At 38.0% G+C, this 23,356-nt stretch overlaps 1 protein-coding gene across 2 annotated transcripts in view; it reads left to right on the forward strand.

Moving 5' to 3' along the window:
- LOC149799238 (uncharacterized) overlaps window positions 1-17,165 on the forward strand; it is a 41,193-nt gene extending 24,028 nt beyond the window's left edge. Inside the window, exon 5 of one of the 2 annotated variants that reach the window (XM_089958515.1) lies at window positions 16,054-17,165. In XM_089958515.1, the coding sequence (XP_089814641.1) occupies window positions 16,054-16,303 (250 nt within the window). In that variant the 3' untranslated portion in view covers window positions 16,304-17,165. The remainder of the gene's footprint in view (window positions 1-16,053) is intronic. The other variant, XM_089958516.1, reaches the window with a different exon arrangement.
- The last annotated feature ends 6,191 nt before the right edge of the window (window positions 17,166-23,356 follow it).

A 23,356-nucleotide genomic window follows, 5' to 3' on the forward strand; every position in this document is an offset into this window, starting at 1 on the left:
ATTGTTGTTGCGTATCCTAGCGTCCACGGGGATTTATCAGCACGTAGCGCGTCCTCGACGACGCTGATATCAACGAGCACGATATCATTCAGCACGAGAATTTGTTTTTCTGTCCGGCCTGGAATTTCAACTTCAATGTTCTGCCGCCGTGTGTCCGCGGGTCTATAACATAACGGCACTGGACGCGTTGGAAACTTTTCCTTATGCAACGTAAACAACTTCCGCTGAAGTGTGTCTCTGACTATCTTTCTACTCGCTACAATCAAATCGTTTGGTCTCCATGTTTCCCAGAATTCATTTAACGGCGTTTCCGGAATCACCTCGCGAATTATTTCACATTGAATTCTATCCGGCTGTAATCTGATTAATTTCTTAACCTCGCGCAGTTGTTCATCAAGTGCTCGGTAATCAGTATCGGTTTCTTCATAATAGTCCACAAAACCCCTTAACCAATCATGTGGACCCTCGCCGACAAATGGTGGTGGTTGGCCATGGTCCCCACACATGATTACCGCTGTATTCGCGCGCAGCAACCACTCAAGAAACATTTGTAAAGTATCTAACGAAACAGTACATATCTCATCCCAGATGATAATGTCGGGAATAAATTTTTCACCCATTCGATCAGGAGTCCACTCACCGCCGCTGTATCGAAAAAAGCTGTGATAAGTAACGGCGTCAACATTTCGTTGTTTTATCTCTCGCGCTAGTCTATGGGTCGGTGTAAGCACGATTATACTTGCCCGCGTTCGAAATAATTCAATTGCCCGAGTCGTCTTTCCTGACCCGCCACAGCCGCTTAAATAAACCGTCTTGTGTCTACAAATTGGATCAGAACACGATGGTGCATTAGACCATTCTGACAATTTATCACCGCGTAAGTAGTTGTTCTCAACGGTGACATCTGCTGACGGGGAATAATCGCGTCGTATTTCATTTTTAATTCTCCATGTACCCCAACTCTCGTCCGGACTAGTAAACTCGGCTACGTTTTCCTTATACTTTACGTCTATGTAAAACGAATCAACGGCTACTCTAACCGCGGTATCGGGGAATCTATTTATCATCGAGAATAAATTGATAGCGGCATATCCAAGCATAGACGCCCTCAAATGTGGATACGCCGGGCTGTCTCCATCGCTGTAGGTAACAACTGTACCCAACCTCGTTCCATTGGACAAGAAAGCTGTTTTGCAGTTCACGTATCTATTTTTTGCCACTGTGTCCTTGATTACGAAATCATATTCTGCGTCATCTATAATCAGCCGTGAGCAATATCGTTTGTAGTCGTGGTTTTTTCCACCTTGTGTGAACTTACCAATTATTCTTCTACCGAGATCTTTTGCCTCGCGGTTTCGTTGGTTAAATATCCTCCTGGACCATTCGATGATATATTCCTCGTCGGCATCAATGTTTTTTCTGGACTCGTCAATTATGCTATCTAGACGCTCCGGTTCTGGTAACCAGACTTCAGTCTGTGCCCGGTATGATATAATCGCGTCACTGACAATCAACGAAACTAGCATGCTACAATCAATCATATACCGTAGCAGCGCTATTGGCAGCCATCTCTTTTCAGCCATGTGTCTACCGATCCAAATATAGCAACAGCGATGGAGTCCTGCCGCGAATTCAAATGATACTATGCGAGCGAATCCGGTTAAATCAAAATCAGGCAGTGGTCCATTAATAGCAACACGAATCATTTCATGACTGGGGTGTCCAAATCGTCTAAAGTACTCAGCGGCGGATCCATACCCGAGAAAACTCGCTGGATAACAGGCAACCATATCAACCGAGATCATAGCGTCGCGGTTGTATTCAGTGTTCCATAGTCCACCGTGATAGTATTCCAAACAACTGGATTGTACATCCGGTAGAAATTCCCTGCGCGTTGGTCTCCACGCATTTTTCCTTGCTGCAACATGAGCTACAACCGATGGAATCGTAAAACAATTTGTTAGCAGTTGTTCATCATGCTCCTCAAATTCTATGGCGGTTTTTTTCATCCTGTTGTGAAATGCTTCAGTGCGATATAATTCACCGTTTGGTCTTACAAACTGATCAAAGGTATCCGCATCGTTTTCAGCGCTGCGAAGTAACCACATTGATACAGGGTCGTTTTTACACAAGTAGGCAATAGCATCAAATAGTTTCCTCTCCGCGAGAAAACCGTCCTTGGAGAATTGTTCTCCCAGGAATTCTTCGGGTATATACTTTACTGTTCTATCCCGTGGAAATATTGTGATCACGGGCGTCCATGCGTGTTCGTTATGATCAATAATTTTGATTGGGGCTCCCTTCGATTTATACTTCGATTCGTATAATACTTCACCGGTTATCGTTGTAACGGTTATTGGAAATCTCAGCGATGTTTCTAATCTCGCTATGTCGCTGATGGTTGCTCCACGCTCTTTTACGGTTAGTTCCCACTGGTTGATTTTGCTACGTCGTAAATCAGTCAATTTGTTTCCTCGACATGCATTTGTAAAATGCTCTATTATTCGTTCTGCTACACAATTTATCCCAGTTGACTGTTTCATCGGTTTCAGTTTTCCGATATCAGGTTTCTTATTTAACGGGTATATTCCATAAACAACTGCTGTTTCAGGATACGCTCGTTCATAGTATGGTTTGTCAATTCCGGTTAACAACCCCGGCTTGGAGTCGCGGCTGACAGTGACTGTTTTCTTGTCGCTGAGAACTGGTTCAAATTTATCACGCATGATCCAATCGCCTGATTCCACCCGGACAATGAATTTTACTCTGAAGAAATACCTTTTACCGTCAAGTTGTGATATTATCATTGCTGCGCGGTTGTCGTTCATGGTAGCATCAACAATGCCATCAATTCGAAATGTTGACCAACTGTGAGATGCGCCATCACGCTTGAATTCATTGATACAATCGCGTATTTTACTCAACAGGGTTTTATCGTTTATTAACGCTTTTGGTGTGTCCTTGAGGACTCTATCGAGATTAAACCTAATATTTTTCCGGGGTTTAATTGCTGCCAATCTCTCGAACTCATCCATATAATTAAAACAAGTATTTAAATGAAAGAATATAGTATAATGAATCACTGCAAATGGTTGATGATTGGGTCGACAACCCCGTGCAATAAATCATGTAGAGGTGAATTCTGCGGGTATCATTTACAAAGCGTTCGTAATGGTTCTCTTGGCCCCCTCCCGTGCTTGGTTTGCCACGTCGGTGTAAGAGGAAAATCACAGTTGTGTATCAATTGTGGCGGAAAGCGATACAGGGAACTAAAACGCTATTATGACAAGCGAATTAAAAACGCCGTCATCAACCCCACCGCCGACTTCGTCATCAAAACCCCCCAAGACTACGTTGAAAGATTCATAATTAAACCAAATAATAAATTAGACAAGTAGTATTATTATACAAATGGACCAAGAATTTCAGCCGCATCCCCTGCTCGTCAATTACGAGGCATCTCGCGACGGTATTGTTAGAAATCGTAGACTGAAGAAGCCGGTTGGATGGAAAAACAATCACGGGTATTTAATGTTTACTGCTGGAGGGAAAAAATATCTCTGTCACAGAATCATCTATGAATGTTTCCACGGATTGATCAAAGATACTCTCGTTATTGATCACATTGATTCTAATTATCAAAATAATAGACTGTGTAATCTGCAAGCCATCTCTCAGAGTGAAAATAGTAAAAAAGGCCAAACTGGTAAATACTCAAAGAAAGTAAAACCCGTAAAGTCATTTGATACAACAACTCACGAGGAAAAAATATTTCAGTCGATGAATGAGGCAGGAAAATATTTTGACATTTGTATCGCCTCAATACAATTTGTTGCAGAACGAATATATCAAACAGCGATCTCAAAAAAGACGGGTCATAGAATTCGATTTTCATATATAACATCAAAGGGAGATAACTCGTTTTGTGATAGCGTCGCATGACAAGAGTTACGTCCCTTGAAGTCTAATTAATGTTGCGTCCCTTCAAGTCCAATTAATGTTGCGATTAATTAATCATTTTACGATGAAAACTAATGAAATACACGCTATTATCTAACAGCTGTATTCTTTTTTTTAATGTTTTATTTGAGTATTTGGTTTCATTTAAATGCCGTGAAACACCATTAATAAGTATTTAAGGATTCAAACGATTCAAGGGAATTCAAATTAACACACACCTTGTGACTGACGCCGCTGTATTAGTCACTTTATATACAAGATGACTCGTTATAAGCCTGGGGCTTTCGAAAGCCAATTCAACTAATCAAAACTAACCCACGCTCTTGACCCGGGCGTGTGGTTGTCTTTTGTTCACAATCATGCAACCGGGTTAATTTAATTGGGTTGCTTTTGATTGGTTGAATTGGCCGTAGAGTTCCGCCCCGCCGTTTTATGTTTGTGCTGTCTTGTGCCGTCCCATCATCCATCAATCATTTCATTGTAAATATATTCATCCTTAATTAAGTACATGTAGTGATGTCCCCCAAGCATATCTTCTGGGCGGTCTACGATGACGTTTGTCACCCTAGGCCTCCCTCCCGGAGATGTATGCTTTGGGGTTCCAAGATGTGAATGTCCTTAATTAAGTATATGTATATGCCTGTAATCTGCCACAACACTCGAGTGGAGATCTACGGCATTGTACTGTCCATGTATGCCTGCAATCTGCCACAACACTCGAGTGGAGATCTACGGCATTGTACTGTCCATGTATGCCTGCAATCTGCCACAACACTCGAGTGGAGATCTACGGCATTGTACTGTCCATACAAAAAACGGGGTCAAAAATGGCCCCAATAATTTTATTAAAATTTTTGATATTAGAAATAAGATGTTTTATAAGAATAATGAATATCGAAGACATCAATAATATATTAACTGAGATTTCAAAATTAAAAAATCAAGGAATTGAATTATCTGATGGTCTCGACAGTGAAAAAATATTATCCGATTATGAGATTATTAACGAACAGTCGAAACGGGGGCGTTTTACCCTGGCCCGCGAGTATTTTTTTATAAAACGATTACAACATACGATTAATGAGAACCTGTACCACAATGACGCAAATGCATTCATTGGACTATTTACTGCCGTTGAAATAATACGAAAAAAACTCGGACGTGTTTATGAACGACGCCGGGAGATTTCTAGTAAGATCAAAAACATTAGAAGGATTATAGACGAAAACTCCGTGGAGCCCCCGATGGTACACTCGGCGGAAAATTAGAAAATTGCGGATCAATTTACAATAATGGTAGGTGAATCACTTACTACTCGGCTAGCCAGAGAGCGGCTAGCAGCGCTTAGAAAGTTTATACCGTTACGAGACAGAGTGAGAGAGAAACTTCAAACGCGACAACAAATGCAAACTGATTTTGCTGTTGGAAGTGAACAGTTATTTGCCCCGGTAACTAAAGCGACTAAGGATGTTACGGCGGCAACTGTACCCGTTCTTGGTGCGCTTGAAAAGATAGCGGCTCAGACCGAACAAACAAAAAGGTCTTTAGAAACACTTCCTGCAAAAATAGCGGCTGCTACAACACGGAGGCCGCCACCACTCGCTATAACCGAACCACAAGAACCCTATGTTACAATGGCCGACGAAGAAGAACTAGGCGCTACTGCGAAAGAACCAGAAGAAGAAATACCAGAAGAAGAAATACCAGAAGAAGAAATACCGGAAGAAAAAGAGGGGAATATACCCCGTATTGTACTCAAGAAGAGCACAATAGATGAAATTAGAGGCTTCAGCAACAGGGAAGAATTAATTAATTTTACTGCCAACAATTTTGCTAAGAACATACGAGATAAGAAGCATATCAATAGCGGTTACGAGAAAAATATAAAGTCGTTAAAGGACTGGGCAAGAATAGTGTATTTAGCGAGTAAACATAAAGATGCATTACCACATCGTAGTAAATCCGATTACGACGCATTCCACAAGGAAGTTAAGAGTATAACACCAAAAAAAGGAAAAGGATACTCTGTTGGTAAAGAATCCTACGGCGTTACCTGTCCTAATAGTGTTCTCAGTGATATATCACGGCTGGAAGTACTAATCGGAGGAAAACGAGCCGGAAATAACTCTACGGAAATAATCAATGAGGCCGCTGATATTTGCAAGCGGTTATTTGCAGGCGGTATTATGGACATTAATGTATATCGAACGCTCATAGACGAACTCGTGGATGATTAATTGGAAAACTGGTGTTTTTAATAAGGATGATCATACACTACAACCATGATAAACCAGTACTCGTCTACGTGGTAAACTCGCGATTGCCTGTTTACCGCGCGTACTATGGAGATGGTCTCGGTAGCACCATTGCGGGGTTATTTACAAGAATGGCTCCAAAAGTAGCGCCGTTAGCCAAACAATTAGGAATGAAGGCTATTGATGTTATTCGTGATAAGGGTATTAGTGCCATTGGAGATGTTGCCGGAAGGACGTTTTCAGCCGCGCGGGACAAACTAATGTCATTGGTGAAATTCAGGAGAAAAAAACAGAAACCACCGGTAATGCCATCAACGACAGTGATGCCTGCAAATGTCAGTAAAGTAATAAATAACGCCGTGGAAGAAAAATTAGAGTCGTTGGCGACGACTTCGCCATCCGCCGATGCGGCAACCAACGCGCTCATGAACGCGATAGCGGGGAGTGGTTTAAATTCAAAGAATTTACGACGAAAAAATCGCAATTGAAAACATCAACATGATAAATAATAGAATGTTTGCGCGTACCGCTGATCCCGCGTTTGATATGGATGCCCCAGTGCGCAGGGATGATTCTGTCCGTGATTATCAATATTATTCTTATTATGCAGCGCAACCCGACCTACGATCGCGAATTGAACTTCAGGTCCAAGATACCAGTAAATACTTTCTGCCGTGTGAAGCGTTTATCGAAATTGAGGGAGAACTCGTGACAAATGCCGCCGATAATACACCATACGCAGATGACCATCGTGTTCGAGTTGGCTTCGTCAACAACGGTATCATGGCGTTATTTGAGAGCGCCAGATATCTTATTGACGTGCGAGAAATTGAATCAATAGAACGCGAGGTTGATGTTGCAACGACGATAATTGGGTTGGCGAGATACTCGGATGATTATACAAGATCGGCGGGCCCATCTATGATGTTTGCGAAGGACACCACCAATAACGCTGACCATATTCAGTACATCAACGTGCTGGCGGAAAGAGATACCGCAACTGACCCACAGGCTGAAGCAGCCAATCCAGACCGCAGAGCAAGACCAGGTGCTAATTTTAATATTATAAAAAGCACCAACAATGATTACAATCTAGGATTCGCAGCACGAGTAGGAATGTTGCAAGGACCACGCCGACAGTTTTCATGCGCGATTCCACTCCATCACATATTTGGATTCTGCAGAAATGTCAGAAAAGTTGTCTATGGGGCTAAGCATACAATCGCGCTGACGCGAAGGGGCGATGATAACAATGCAATATGGCATGCTGCTGGCGTCGCTGCCGGTAAAGTCATTTTAACTAAAATGGCATTGTGGATGCCGGTGCTGACTCCATCAGTTACCACGGAAGCACGATTGTTAGCATTTATGGAACAGGGAGGGAAATCGCTGTTGAGTTGGCTAACGGTAACAACTGATGCTAAAGAGGATAACGTCGCCGATACGTTTACATGGCACCTAGCATCAAAACAGGGTGTTTCAGCCCCGCGTCATATATTCATAGCGCTACAGAATAGGGAACGATTGGGTAATCAAGAACGCAGCCATATGATATTTGATCGATTAGGAGTCATGGAGGTTTCGCTGAGAATAAACGGACAACAGGAACCATCCGAGGATATACAGCTTAATTACGGTGATAACCATGTCGCACGTGTGTATCATCGATTGCTGTCATATATGGGTCGTGATCAAAACGTCGACACTGGTTTGCAAATATCACAACTTGATTTTAAAAACCTGTATCCGATTTATTACTTTTCGTTGGAACATCTTGATTTAACGAGACAATCCGTCGTTGATATACACTTCCGAGCTCGTATAGCCCCAGCTGGTGTTAATTACAGAGCGGTCGCTGTCATTCTCAGCGATAAATCAATGCTGCTAGAAGGTGTTGGTGGACGAATGAGAATCGTTGATGCGCCAGTGGAAAACATGTAATTGAAAGCACAAAACGCGTTTACAATAAAATGTCGTATAGTGTCGTCAGTGTAGAGTTGACTGATGGTCAAGTCAAGAAATTACGATCAAAGTCGGCTAAACAATGCGGGACCACAATAACGCTGAAGCCGTCACAGATGGCAGGTGGTAATCATAAGATATCGTTGACGGCGCGTCAAAGAAAACATTTCAATAATGCGATGAAGAATAAAAAGGGTGTTCAAATAGATTTCTCGGCCGCAGCGATCAAAGACATGGAAAAGACCGGTGGGATATTTCCGTTGTTAGCCGCGATTCCGGCATTGATTGCCGCGGCCGCACCAGCAGTGGCTAAGGCGGCGGCGTTAGGAGCCGTTGGTACCGCGGCGGGGATGGCATTGAAGAAGGCAACCGGGAAAGGCTACAAAAAAAAACGACCCGTGGCCGGAAAGGGTCTAAGACTACCGGGAACCCCGTATTCATGGTACTCGGGAAAGGGTCTAAGACTACCGGGAACCGTTTATTGACCCGGGGGTCAATGACTCCTATGTCTAATTTTGATTTAATAGACGCCGCGAACGCGCTAGCGATAAAAAACTTCAGAGGTGTTTTTATGAGGGATCAATTACCGGCGGCACCAAGGAATATTGAAACAGGCATAATTAACCTCGATGGGTCCTCCGGAGCGGGAACTCATTGGGTTGCATACGCGATTGATCCGCGTGCGATCGTCTATTTTGATTCATACGGGTTAGCCCCGCCGAAAGAGTTCATGCGGTATATCCGGGCGTGTTCAGCCCGGGCGTGTTCGGCCCGGGTTTTTTATTCCACGCTGCCAACACAGCAGTTAAGTGACCCACCGATATGTGGCCGCGAGGTATTGAACGTACTTGCGGCGATTTCATCATCGCGAAAACCACCTCATGTGGTTGTAAACGAATACACTAGTGGGGTCGTAGAAGCTCAACGGATTTTAGAGAATAACATTTACAATAATAATGATTGATATCTGGGGACGACCGGTTTCGGCGCTGAAAAAGCCCACGGAAACGCCCGCCACCGATGACATAAAAAAACTAATTGAGGATGAAATCGCTGATACGTTGAACTTAACCAGTGTTGACCCAGATGAAATAGTTGTATTTCAAGACCGCCAGGGTAAATTGAAATCCAGTAATGTGTCGCTGGATGACGTTTTAATACGACAGCGTGATACCGCCGAGGACACTATCGCGCTGTATACCAGCGACGGACGACTCAAACCGGGTGAATCCATCTTGACGATAAATGGAAAAATAAGTACACTTGGCGACAATTATATAACCATGTCAAATTCGTTAAAGGGTTTACGTAGTGAAATTAAATTATATGAAGAACGGATCGTGTTGACGCTAACGCATTTCGACGATGTGCAACACATTGTCAATAGTTTTTTTCGGGGACCCCCGACGGCAACCGAACCAAATCTTGCAACAATAACAAATGCTATTTCGGAACTTATGGCGCTGTCGGCCAATTTACCACCGTTGCGAAAAAATGTTAACAGGATCGATGACAACTTTGATAAATTCTTTGGTAAAAAAAATACCAAGCCGGATGAGATTACAATAACTATAAATGATATCACTGCGTATGGACAGAGAATAGAAACAATCAAAACTGATGTTGCAACGAACAAAAGGAGTGTAGACGTGCATGAACGGGAAATAGGAATAATCGGCGCTAATGTTGCAACGATCATAAATAATGTAGACTCGCATGGACGGAAAATAGAAACAATCAAAACTGATGTTACAACGATCATAAATAATATGAGCGCGCATACACAGGAAATAGGAACAATCAAAACTGATATTGAAGCGAACAAAAAGGGTGTGGACGCGCATACACAGGAAATAGGAACAATCAAAACTGATGTTGAAGCGAACAAAAAAAATGTAGACGCGTATTGGCGGGGAATAGGATTAATTAAAACTGATGTTGCAGCGAATAAAAAAGGTATAGACGTGCATACATATGAAATAGAAACAATCAAACTTGATGTTGCAGCGAACAAAAAAAGTATGACCGAGAATACACGGGAAATAGAAATAATCAAAACTAATGTTGCAGCGAACAAGAATAATATAGACGCGAGTTGGCGGGGAGTAGGAATAGTTATAACTGATGTTGAAGCGATTAAAGACAGACTACCGAGAATGGCAGAGCAACTCGAAAAAATAAAAACCCCTCATGAGAACATCATCAACACAGTATACACAATTCGGCATGGATCATTCGATTGGACTCTTACACAGAATACAGTAAATATCACCGCAACTGTTAAGGGCATTTATCGACTGACACTGGTTTCAATGATGCAGTTTAATATATTATCGTCGAGTTCATCCGGGTTTAACAATACAATATCAACAATTATAGACAAGGACGCAACTGAACCGTTTACAATTTATGCCGTTGATGGAAATTTAACCAGGGCAAACATTACATGGTATGTGGAATTTGTAGCGAATCTAAGTAATTAAAAACACTAGCTCTTTTAAAATAAAAATGACCACCAAGGAAATTGAATCAGAGGTATCACCGACGTCACATCAATATCGATTCGATACCGCAAAAGAATTTTCCGCGAACTTGAAAACGCTTTCCGAACAATACCGTGCAAAAATAAAAAAATACCGCCGAAAAATAACCGCCATCGACGCGGTCGTGTACTCGGTATCGGGTATAGTAGCTGGCGCCGGTGTTATTTTATCCACGATGACCACGATAACCCCGATCGCTGTTCCAATCGCTGTCTCCGCAATGACAACAGTTGCTGGAGTTGCCAACGCAATCACTAGGAAGATATCATCGTGTTTTCAGAAAAAACTCAACGAGTATACAGTAAAACATCAAATAGTATCCGACGCATACTCGAAATTATCCGGGTTGATCTCGTTATCGATTGATAATTTGTTCGTATCCGATGTTGAATTCTCCACGATGGTCCAGTTATATAGCTCCGCGATGTCAAAAATCGAGGATTTTCAACTGGAAGCCGAAACCACCTGGTTGTTAAAATTAGACACTAAAAACAACGAATAATAATAATGTCGCTGAACCCCGAAGGGTTTCAATTACTTCAGCGGATCGCGGAGAACACCACTCCGGTACAAACAAATATGATATCGATAACGTCAACGAAACCCGAATTCAGTGTGAACTTCCCATCACCGGTTCCAGTAAAGGAAATAGCGCTGGCAAAATTGCGAATATATCACAGTTGGCCTAATATTCGAGCGGACGCATTTAACGGACAACAACCTAATAACTCGCTGGTTTTTGCACGGACAAATAAACCCGATGGGACCCCAGACTGGGAGGAGGTTACAATACCAACTGGGTCATACCAAATAGAACAAATCAATAAAGAATTTCAACGCAGGATAAAATCGATCACAGGAAAAGAATCAAAAATCGCTATTACGGTTCATGAACCGACGTTATCGTCGACGATTGAAATAAGCACACCGGGGTATATGGTTGATATTTATAACAGTTCAATAAGAACCATACTAGGATGGCCTAAGAATCCACCCGAGGACACCCCCCCATCAACTATCCTCAGACACGATAACGGGGATGATGGTAGGCATATTGCTCCATACAACGTAAATATTGCATCGGTGATAGCGATCAATCTAGTGTGTGATGTTATCGAAGGGAGTTATCAGGTGGATACCAAACAATCAAATCAAGCTCAACAGGGGTATATCCTTTATTCGTTTTCACCAACAGCCCCTCCGGGATTTTTAATCATTGAGAGTCCGATTAATCCGGTCTATATGCGATGCCATGATCGGTTTTTAACGAGAATTAATTTTAGACTTACCGATCAGTCAAATAACCTAATTGATCTGCAAGAGGAGGAGTTAGTGATCACTCTGTTTGTAAGATCATTGTAAATAACCACTTAGCAGCAGAGGGGGCGATGACATCGACGCGGTCGTCGATGTGCTTACCGGACGCTGACGACGCTGGGGATCGACGCGCAGAAGGTGTTAATTAAACCAAATGACGACGCGACGATCCCCCAACGACGTCGTCGTTTTTTTTTTACCAGGCGCTGACGACACTAGATCGTTGAGTGCAGAAAGTAATAATTAAGCAAAATAACGATTGGACAAAATGTCCGATTCGCCCCCTCTGCTGCTTAGGGTGGGGTTGTTTTCGACTTCAACCTCTCATAATTCTGCATTCGAAGTAGGAGTGTTTAAGTAGGAGTATTTAAATAGTAGTATTTACGTAGTAGTATTTAAGTAGTAGTATTTAAGCTGGAATATTTAAGTCGTCATCCTCTTTACGAGGACGTTCTTCACTAACAGCTTTGTCAGATTCACCCGGTTCTAACAATGGATACTTCAATAAAGACGTAACTTACTCATACCAGTTTTGTTGGGGATGAATGGATTTCGAGAATTTAGCATTTCTAATTTTAAAAGATACCAGGATTGTCGAAGATTCGTTCACGCTACAATTAATTTTTTCATTTGGGACTGTCTAAGGTACTTTTCATGAGTGCACGATACATCTCAATGTCGATTTATACTCCTATATGACTAGAGATCGATTTTATTTCTGTGTTTTAAAATCTAAAGCATACTAAACGGTAGATATTTAGTCTTCCTTCCACATCTTGCGTTATCGCATTCTTCATCCCACGACGGATGTTGTGTACTGTTACATTGTTACGACTTTATGGTCTTAAACAATAACACGTTAAGTAAAAACCACAAATAAAGTATATCTCTAAAATACAAATATAGGAATACAAAGACCCTTTACATGATTGTAAATTAAATTCTAAATAATCCTAAATGTTATATCACAAGCCCAAATGTATAAAATGTTCCAATAATCTTAAATATCATGATGCACAAAGAGTACTGAATGTCTTGGTGTACAACAATGATATAATCCAAACTGTCTTCGACTGAGTCCTCCATAATCATAAATTAGTGTTTTAGTCCAAAACGTTCATGAGCATTTTGTAACGCCAATGAATAATTGAAGTAAATAATTTCTCTGTTTTGAAAGTCTATCTGAACACAATTATAAGTGTTTCCACAGATTGATCATAAACAGGAATTAATATTTGTCTACCAAATCCGTCATATACACGCTATTTAACTTGCCCTCTGTCGCAATAAGTGTTCTGGAAAATCCATTCATCTTAACGGAATTACGCTAAACTGTAAACAAGTTTGCTTCCAGAATAGTCTGGGTTCGTAAAGATGTTTAGGCCTTGGACTCAATTTTTTCTAAATATTCTGTTTACTTCTTAGAACTCTGACACATATCATTTAGGCAAATTTTCCATTTTCACAACAATTCGTTAAAGACCTGAAAAGTCAGATACACAAAATAATATTGCCATGAGAAGTCATACCTTAATGTCCCATATCTTGACAGAGTCTTCATGTCCCACATCTTGATGTAGTCTGTGCGATATGTAATCAAGAATCCGTAGACTCATTTCCGGTCTCAACTCCGAAAACCGATAATGTATCTGAATATTTCAGAATAATTTATCATGTAATCAACTACACTGCATCCACTGTACATACTACATGTTAACTGACCATTTTTATCATCAAAATATCTTCCAATCATAATATAAACCATAACATTTCAGCATAAATCTAATAGGTATATGCCAGTTTTGTTATATACATTATCGTTTAATTTGTAATTGTCTGATCATCTGCACTGAGAAATAATCAGTGACATAATCTACATTACATCCATACACATCAATTGTGTCATCAGGGTCAACACACACACAAACAAAGGTGTCGTCAGGGATAACATCCATACACAAAGTCTAGTGTGTCGTCAGAGTTAGCTGCTATAAATAGTCAAGTGTATTGTCTTTGACAAAATCTTAAAACGTCTTTATTCTAGCATTAAAATCAATGAAAGAAAAATATCAGAATTTCGACACTGAGTTTGCGCTAAATATAACGCCTCTAACAGTTTAGTACCATATAATCGTGTTGTCTGCGAGTAAGAACTCAGTCTCTAATAATATGTAACCATGTTTGTAATATAGGGTTATTCATACGAAACACGGTCATCTCATAACTATCTCTTTCTTCTCAAATGTAGTCACTCAGGAGACGCTGCTTCAAGCAATGTATGTTTGGATATAAAGACTTGTGTCAGTACCACAAATCGACGGACACATGAAGTCGATTATCCTTTTAGTGTACGGCAAGGCTGCATTAGGTCACCATTACGTTTTCATTGTCTTTTAATGACCTTGAACTGTATTGTCCAATGATAGTTATGGCGTAGACATCATGTTATGTCAATAATGTTGGTTTTGCTAGATGATCTCGTTATCTCTGATGACAAACTTATTGATAAGCAGCGCGTACTTAATAGACTTGAATCCTTTTGTGATGAATGGGAATTACAAGTTCTTTTGGACAAAATAAATGTTGTGGCTTTCAGCACAGGACTCACAAACAAAGGCACTCTTGGAATCACAAATTGAAAGTGGCTTCATGTTATTAGTATTTATTTTTGTCACGTTGTCTTTTGGTATATATGTTATAAAGTCCTATCTGAACAAGCTTCTAAGCTGATATTCTCTTTTAAAAGCGGTTTTTTTTCTGTTTGAAAATTGTAAATAATCATAATGTTTAAAATATTTGATATTAAGATGTTACCTTTTCAGCCTATGAAGTTGACACTTGGGGCTTTTGTAATGTACTGTAAAAAGTTTTACTTTGTGCCAATTAAGAATAGTCTTAAAACAGTCAAAATTATGATGCCATCTTCGTGCTGGTTGTACAAAAAGTCACAATGTTCAACTCAAGTCTTCCTAGAATATTTTTCATATGAAACTAGAATGGTCGCAATCATCAAGTTTTGTGAGGTGTCGACTCATGAACTTAAATACATGCTCATTCTTTATGATTTTGGAGACACTTTAAACAACCAACGTGTGGGGGATGATGTAATGTTTATGAAATTATGTTCAACAAAAGATGTGCTGATATTGATATGCAAACCTGGAATGCATAAATTCGTGAATTAAGACACGCAAATAAATTAAATTAGACTTTAGTCGTTAAACGTTTCTAGATATTACAGAAAAACAATGTACCTGATCTTATTTTGCAAGCTTACAGAAGTTACAACATTGCAACAATATGGATAGATACGAACATACTCCTTACGACAAAAGAAATGTCTCTTTCGTAAAGTGATAACGAAATTGAGTACAATTTCATAAGTGATAACGAAACAAAATGCCATTTCGTAAAGAGATACCGAAACAGAATGCCATTTCTTAAGTGAGATAAAACCTTTCAAACTGCTTTGTAAATTGTATTTACCTAAATACTTTTTGCAAACCCACTGGATGATGAATTTGTATCCTCCTTCAGAAGTAGAAATGATCGGACATGGAACTCGCTTTGTAATTTCTTTTATTATATGCATTTAAGCATGGAAATAAACTCCAAGATTCCTGTAACGTACACAATGATGATTACTCATGAAATACATATAATCTGGTATTTATTATTCAACCCATAATCAGTCTCTTGGAAGTTAAACATAGTTGCCATTTTAATACAAGTTATTTCTTAATTCAGGTACATGTTTGTATATTTGTATGGCCAAGTGACTATAATATGTTCGTTGTTTAGAATGGGTGATTGTATTACCGAGGTGATTGTATTACCAATGTAGCTATTTCCGTACTTTTGAAGCACACTATTAGTTTACTTTGTTTTGTACAATGGTATAGACCTTCCTGTAATATTGTTTTCATTTTATGTTTTTCTTTCTTTTCCGTGTTCCTAAAATGTCAGAGAAATGAATAAGGGCTATTAACTTATTTCGTTTTTCCTCCATAATACAGATTACAGAAAGATATGACTGATTGTGCAATCACTGCAGTGGAAGCAAGCTGCTCTAATAAGGCAGCCCTTTCCTTCTACCTGAAAATGGGGTATGCAAAAGGGAACTTTGAACACGGATGCGCCCCACATAAGGAAAAGAAAGATGATGATGTAGAAGATGACGATTCCAATAAGGAAGACCCATTTTGGTCGTCGGTCTTAGCATTTTTGAGTATAATCTATTTTGTGGTCATGTGTAAGTATTTCTAACGGTATCTGTGTTTCCCTGTCGCCCACATGTGAAGAGAAATGTATATATTCTTTAAATTTACTCCAATATATATATGTATCCTCGCAATTTCTGAATATTTCTCCAAACGAAATAGAAACAGTCAAAAATTCATGTCATTGAAATGGAGTCCCATCGTTCATCATACTAAATATAACAAAATATGTTCTAAGAATTCCAGCTTTCCATCTCTAAAACGGATTTAAGTTACATTTGTTTTATATTTATAATTTACTGAAAAATGTTCTACGTATATAGTTTTTGACAGGATGAACACAACGTGATTATGCCACATTTTGACATCCCGTACTCAAAATATTGCCTCAATTTTGATGGTGCATATTGGAAATGTTACTAATGTCTAATAATTGCCTGCCAGTGACTGTAATATACATCAGGATTTTTTAAAATGATGATTTTCTAAATACTTAAAGCGTATATCGAATATCTTCTGATAAAACAATTATTTTTAAACGGCAAGAACAAGTTAAATCAGGATGTTCAGGTCTTCGTGGTGACGTGAGATACCCGCTGTATTATGTGTGCAGATTCAAGCGTGTGATTAGATATTACGTACGTCGCATTTTAAGACAATGAGATAATACATTCATTTGTCGTCTTATCAGTATTGAATATGCCAAAACATAATTGATGATTTATTTTTCATATCGAACAAGAATTAAAGTGGCAGGTAAAAAAGTAACACCCCAACCCCCTAAAAATCAAACATAATTCAAGCTCGATATTTTTGACGTATTGTCCATTGACTATCTATATTGGACAAATTTTAAGATGCAGTGTGCAATGTGGATAATATTATTAAACATCATCATACATTTCCAACCGTTTTATATTCTTCTTTATTTGTAATTACTTTCTTGTTCAAGTACAGCACACCTGATTTGCCTCATAAATTAGGCTTCAGCAGTTTAATTCTTTATTGCCAGTTCCTAAAAAGATTTAGATGATGTAAAAGAAAGGTGGAGAACAGTAAAAGTTAATTCAGTTTTATAGAAACACAGAGTGTCTTGACCGCTCCGGTGGCCTAGTGGTTAGAGCGTCCGCCTCGAAAGCAGGAGGTTGTGGGTTCGAACCCGGCCGAGTCATACCAAAGACTTACAAAAATGGCACTAACAGCTGCCTCGCTTGGCGCTCAGCATTAAGAGGTTAGTGTTAGGACTGGTCGGCCTGGTGTCAGGATAATGTGACTAGGTGGGACATCATGCTACGTGTCTGCGGCATGATGCCCTATGACTGAAAAATTGTTAAAGCTACGTTAAAAATCCTAATCACACACACACAGAGACTCTATTGTCAGCCACAAAAATGTATCTTGTTTCTGTCTGCTGATCAACCAGAATCGCCATCCTGGAAGAGAGTAGTTTGAAAAACTACCTTCCATGCGCGAACAAAACAATCGAGTCTCTCGAAATGAGAAAATACAATTTTATTTCTTCAAGAATAGCCTTAACGCAAACTTGAAACAAAACTTAAAATGACGTGGCATTATCTTTAAATAAAAGTGTTTTAACAAAGGAATAAAGTTAAACAATTGTATTTTTCTCAGTGTTTATGGACGTTCAGATTACTGCAGCAATCCAACCTTTTCTCGCAGACGTTTACATTTCAGAGACAATTATTGCAAATTATCCTTAAAGATTATGTCTTTCCAAACAGATTTATAACTTCAAAAGCGATGTTCTTTGTCGCTGTAAAAAATCTTGGGCTAATTCATTTTAAGGAAGCAAATTGTCATAAGCATTATCTTGAAATCCGGTTGATTTGACTTTATAAACTTGGCGCATGTATTCGAAAAGCATATTAAACTGTAGGCATTTAAATATGCCAATATAAAAACGAATTTGTGTTACCATTCCAGTACATTGTGTGTTGGTTATATCGGTTGAAAAGGAGAAAAAACACATGCTTTATCTTTTCGATAATTTGAAGAGCATCAAATGTTTTTTAATTTTTAAATTAATACTGGATATAATCAGGTGTTTATGGGTATTGCAAGAATTGTGATCAATATTTCTGTCAATTATAATATAACATAGCTGTATGTTTTATGATATATTTGATAATCTTCTTTAGAATGCCAGAATTGGTGTGTAGATATTAGATGTCATTTAAATATTATTTTCCTTTACTGCGAACGTCTAAATATATTCAAAATATAATAAATGTCATCAGCTGTATTCATTCTCATCCTTTTTGTTCACCATGTTTTAAATAGACATTGTTTATCATATGATCTCTTGTGTGTGAGAAAGTTGGAAGTGGAAGAAGTGATATTCGCCTTGTTGTTTTTCTAGAAGAAAATATACTGACATCAATGTCAATCATGACAGTAAACATACTAGCAATGCATCTTTGATAAATGTGTCTGTATATATTGATTTCCAAACACCGTCAATTACTCGTAGTCTACAAGACTATCAGGATGTTTTTCAATAATACGTAGAGGACGTCTACAGTACATTTGAATAGTCATCATAGCATAGTATCTTTGCCCTTGCAACTGTGTAACTATCATGGGTTGTCCACTTGAGAATAGAAACAAGTATATAGTTCTGCGCAGAGTGGGTTTAAAACACTTAGATTGGAACGAATCATTGCCTATATCCTCCCTACGAACTCCAATTCACGACGTAAACTTTCACCATTCCAGATCAGCACGCGTGATAAAGTATTCTCCTTTTTTATCCACTGTTATATATATATATATATATATATATATATATATATATATATATATATATATATATATATATATATATATATATATATATATATATATATATATATATATATTTAATTTAATTGTGTTTCTGTTAGTTTTAACTTTTTTATTGTATTACATGTTATTGTAAGGTAACATTGTTTGCTGGACTTGACTTTGTCCAAAACTGAGTTCAGTCCTGTTTGAACTGATCGAAATTTTTAAAAGAATTTTTTTTCATTGATGTAAACAACTAATAATATCTTCATTATTCTGTATGTGTATGAACTAATTAACCGAAAAAAACTATTATGTTTTAAATAAACAAGGCTCATTAAATCATGCTGGAAAGTTATTTCCATTAGGCAATGGTTGTTTTTAGAAAATGCAAATTGTGACCTGAGGTCAATCAGATAACTATATATCTAGTAACTGTCATAATTTTACCAGTTGCACTTTAACATCTGACACTTTAAGTTCTATTATGTTGTGTCCAGTGTGGGCTGAATTTTATTTTCTTCAAATTATTGAATTTAAGTGATTCTTTTCTCTGGAAATACAAAAGTGCTCTGGTAAAATTCATGGATAAAAACATTTATTGGAAAATATACTGTATTCTAACCTGGAATATTTATGTGATTCAAAAGAAACTATTGTTTACGCATCAGTACTTCGTAGACCACAACATACACATCATTGCCTTAAATTTTAAATCTCTTCGGGACTTGAACTGAATTTTATTCAGGTCTTATATTACTCGGACTTGTGTCTTTAATTAGTGGTTTAAGTTTGGATTTAATTTGCAAAGCCGTAAGTTCTTTTTTCTTATTATTTACTTTGTAATCTAGGGAAAAAATTATGTTAAATTTTACAAAGTTTGTTTCTTCACTATTTTCTGTTACTTATTTTAAGAGCATAGGCTCGTAACATTATGAAATAATGAAAGAGTTTTCTCTCATTTTTCACTTTTGAAATACGGAGACAGGGTAGACGAAAAGGTATAACTTGATAAATAAAGTAAAGAAACTATATCTTACAAAAGAACATCACTGTTTACAAACCGGAAATGTGTGTCATTTCAATACTAACAGTGCATGAAACATTTCAGACCTTGATGTCGTTATAACCATTACGACGTCATATATAGTGTTAATGTACCTATGAGAAGGGGTTTTGGGGGATGGAGATTTTTCTTGAATTTCTCTGCATTCACCTCTTGTCGCTAGGTCTGATGTGTTGATAAGTTTTCTGAGCAGTTTTCTTATTTTTGGTTTGGTCACATGTTCATCCACTCAATGGTTTTAACTACTTTTGATGTCATCATTGGATCGATACTTTTAGGGCAACGGTGTGGTCTAATTGACGATTTGCTTACATACAAGCATAGTTAATTTGACCTGGTATGTATATTTTATTTAGTTGTTTGTTAGTTAGTTTTGAATCTTTTTATTTCATTAAATGCTTTTATAATATAACATTGTGTGCTGGACTTGACCTTGGCATAAACTGAGTTCTTTTCTGCTTAACTTGACTGACTTTTTTATTTCATTTTAAATAAACAACTAATACTTAGCTTTATTATTCTCTGTGTCTATGAGATTAATATCATAATTATTATTAATAGAAAAGTAATTATGTTGATTTGGGTCAAAGTTTTAAACTTTCCTAGGTGAATTTTACAGGTTATGGTTTCAATTTTGTAAACATCAGGATCATTCTAGAAAGTTATTTTCCATTAGATAATGGATGTCTTTAGAAACTGCTAATTGTGACCTGAGGTCCAGTAGAGAAATATATAAATCTTGTGATTGTGAGGGTTTGGTCATTCGTGCTTTTGCATCTAGCACTTTTAAGTTGTATAATAGTTGTGACCAGGAGTTTTGAGATGGAATTCTTTTTGTTCAAAATTATTGAATTCAAGTGATTCTTTTCTTTCAAAATACAAAAGTGCTCTGATAAAATTGTTGGATAAAGAATTTCACTGGAATTTATACTGAATTCAAACCTGGAATTATATTTCTGTGATTCAACAAAAAACTGACACATCAAAACTTCAATAGCTATCATACGCATGTCGTCGACTTCAGTATTGGGATTTGTTCCGGACTTTAAATTACTTCAACTCGTGTCTGCAATTCTCGGATTAGTTTGGGATTTAATTCGCAATACCGTACGTTGTTGTTTTCTCATTTTGACATTGTATGCTAGGGAAATAAATACATTTGTTAAATGTTACAAGACTTGGTGTCTTTCTTTCTTTTCCGTTGTTTATTTTAAGAGCATAGACTCGTAACAAACCGACGTACTTGATCATACCATGTAAGATAACAATCACGTGATGAACGATAAAGATATGTTCCGGATTCAGACATGATCATACAGTTGTAAAATAAATAAATAAATTTTCTCATTTATCTGCACGAAACATGCAGATTGAAATTAAAACGGCGTAAAGTGAAAACTAATGCAATGTTCCAACAGCAAGACAACCACCTTGAGTTAGAGTAATAAAATGTCAGATTTATATTGAAGACATCTGACAACAAAAGCAGGGTTCAAAACGCAACAAGTATTTGATGCATGGGTATATATGTGTATATTAATTAAAATTACATATGTTTGAACCGCTCCAGTGGCCTAGTGGTTAGAGCGTCCGCCTTGGATGCAGGAGGTGGTGGGTTCGATCCCCGGCCGAGTCATACCAGAAACTTACAAAAATGGTACTAATAGCTGCCTCGCTTGGCGTTCAGCATTAAGAGTTAGTGTTAGAACTGGTCAGTCTGGTGTCAGGATAATGTGACTGGGTGGGACATCATACTACATATCTACGGCATGATGCCCTAGTGCTAGACATCACTATAAACTGGCACATTGCAGACATCGTAGCTATATGACTGACAAATTGTTAAAGCTACGTTAAAAATCAAAATCACATCACATCACATCACATGTTTGCTGATGATCCTGTCACGCTTCCATCTACATCTATGATACAAATTTATGACTGTGAAACCTTTTGACAGAATCTCTCATGAATACAAATTTCTGCAACATTTGTTCAAATAGTAAATGTACAATGGTCAAAGGTAGTAAATATTCCATATCGCATAAAGACCCTATTCCTGATTGTGCAGAATTGATATATTTTAAATTCCAAGAAGATGGCAATATAAGCAGAAAATATGCAGTCAAAATTAAATACTCAAAAAATGTATGGTGTTATCCTTTTGAAGTACATTCCTTTTTTATTTATATTTTTGGAGATGAGGGCAGGAAAACGAACAAGAGCAATACCAGCACAGTTGTGCATTTTAGAAATCTGAGAACGGCCAGAGACGCCAGATGAACATAGAGTTTCATAACATTTCTCATTTATCTTTCAAAAGGGTTTCAATTATCATATGCAGTTTCATATTTTTCGTAAGGCTTATTGTTGTCCGCTTATCAGTATTAATATTTAAGTTGATTTGAATATGGTGACCTTGAATTAACCTAGTTAATACCTTTTTCCAATGGTCATCTATTTTCACGAAAATATCTGTATTTACGTAATATCATTGTCGCTATCGGTGTTACAGAAAAATCATAAGAGGACAGCCTTCAAGATTGCAATCCTTCCTTTTATATTCTTTTAACTATCAGAGAAATATGTATTGACAACCATAAGGGGTTTAATTTTCTGCACAACTGTAAACAGTTAGACTTGATTCTGACACAAAAGTTAAGCCATGAATGAAAAAAAATATTATTATCTTAGGAAATGATCTCGAGGCCTGTCAAAGTTTTCAATCAATTCACCGACTATGGAAATCTGAACAAGTTCACCATAGTGAAAGTTTCATATGATCATATAGTTTAGAAGTATATAAATAGCATTTTTAAATATATTCAAAATGTGTATTTTTCTTGTACAGCGTGGTCGCTATATGTCAATATGATGATATCATCTTTTAAACCTTCTTAGAAGAAAATGTACAGAGGCATTTACTTGTGCTCAAAGGTAAATATTTCAGAAATTGTGCGATGTGTTGGGCTAGATGTATCCAAATATTTTGCTTTCTTTAAACTTAATGGCGGAGAGGGTTGCAAACCGCCCTCTTCAAAAAAAAAAAAGAGCTCAAAAGGACCCCCTGTTATTTTTTGGCGACATATGTTGTTCTTGTGTCCACCTGCGATTTCCTGGCCCAGCTGCGATTTCCTATCGCCCACTTTGCCACGTATCGTAAGCAAAGCTAAGGCTCAGTTACAATATGGATGGAACAATGAGGTCACATGACAGACGATCGAAGCAAAACGTGTTCAGAATATAATT

Source organism: Sinohyriopsis cumingii, chromosome 5 (genome assembly GCF_028554795.1).
Source record: "Sinohyriopsis cumingii isolate HCF-2022 chromosome 5, ASM2855479v2, whole genome shotgun sequence".
Lineage (NCBI taxonomy): Eukaryota > Metazoa > Mollusca > Bivalvia > Unionida > Unionidae > Sinohyriopsis > Sinohyriopsis cumingii.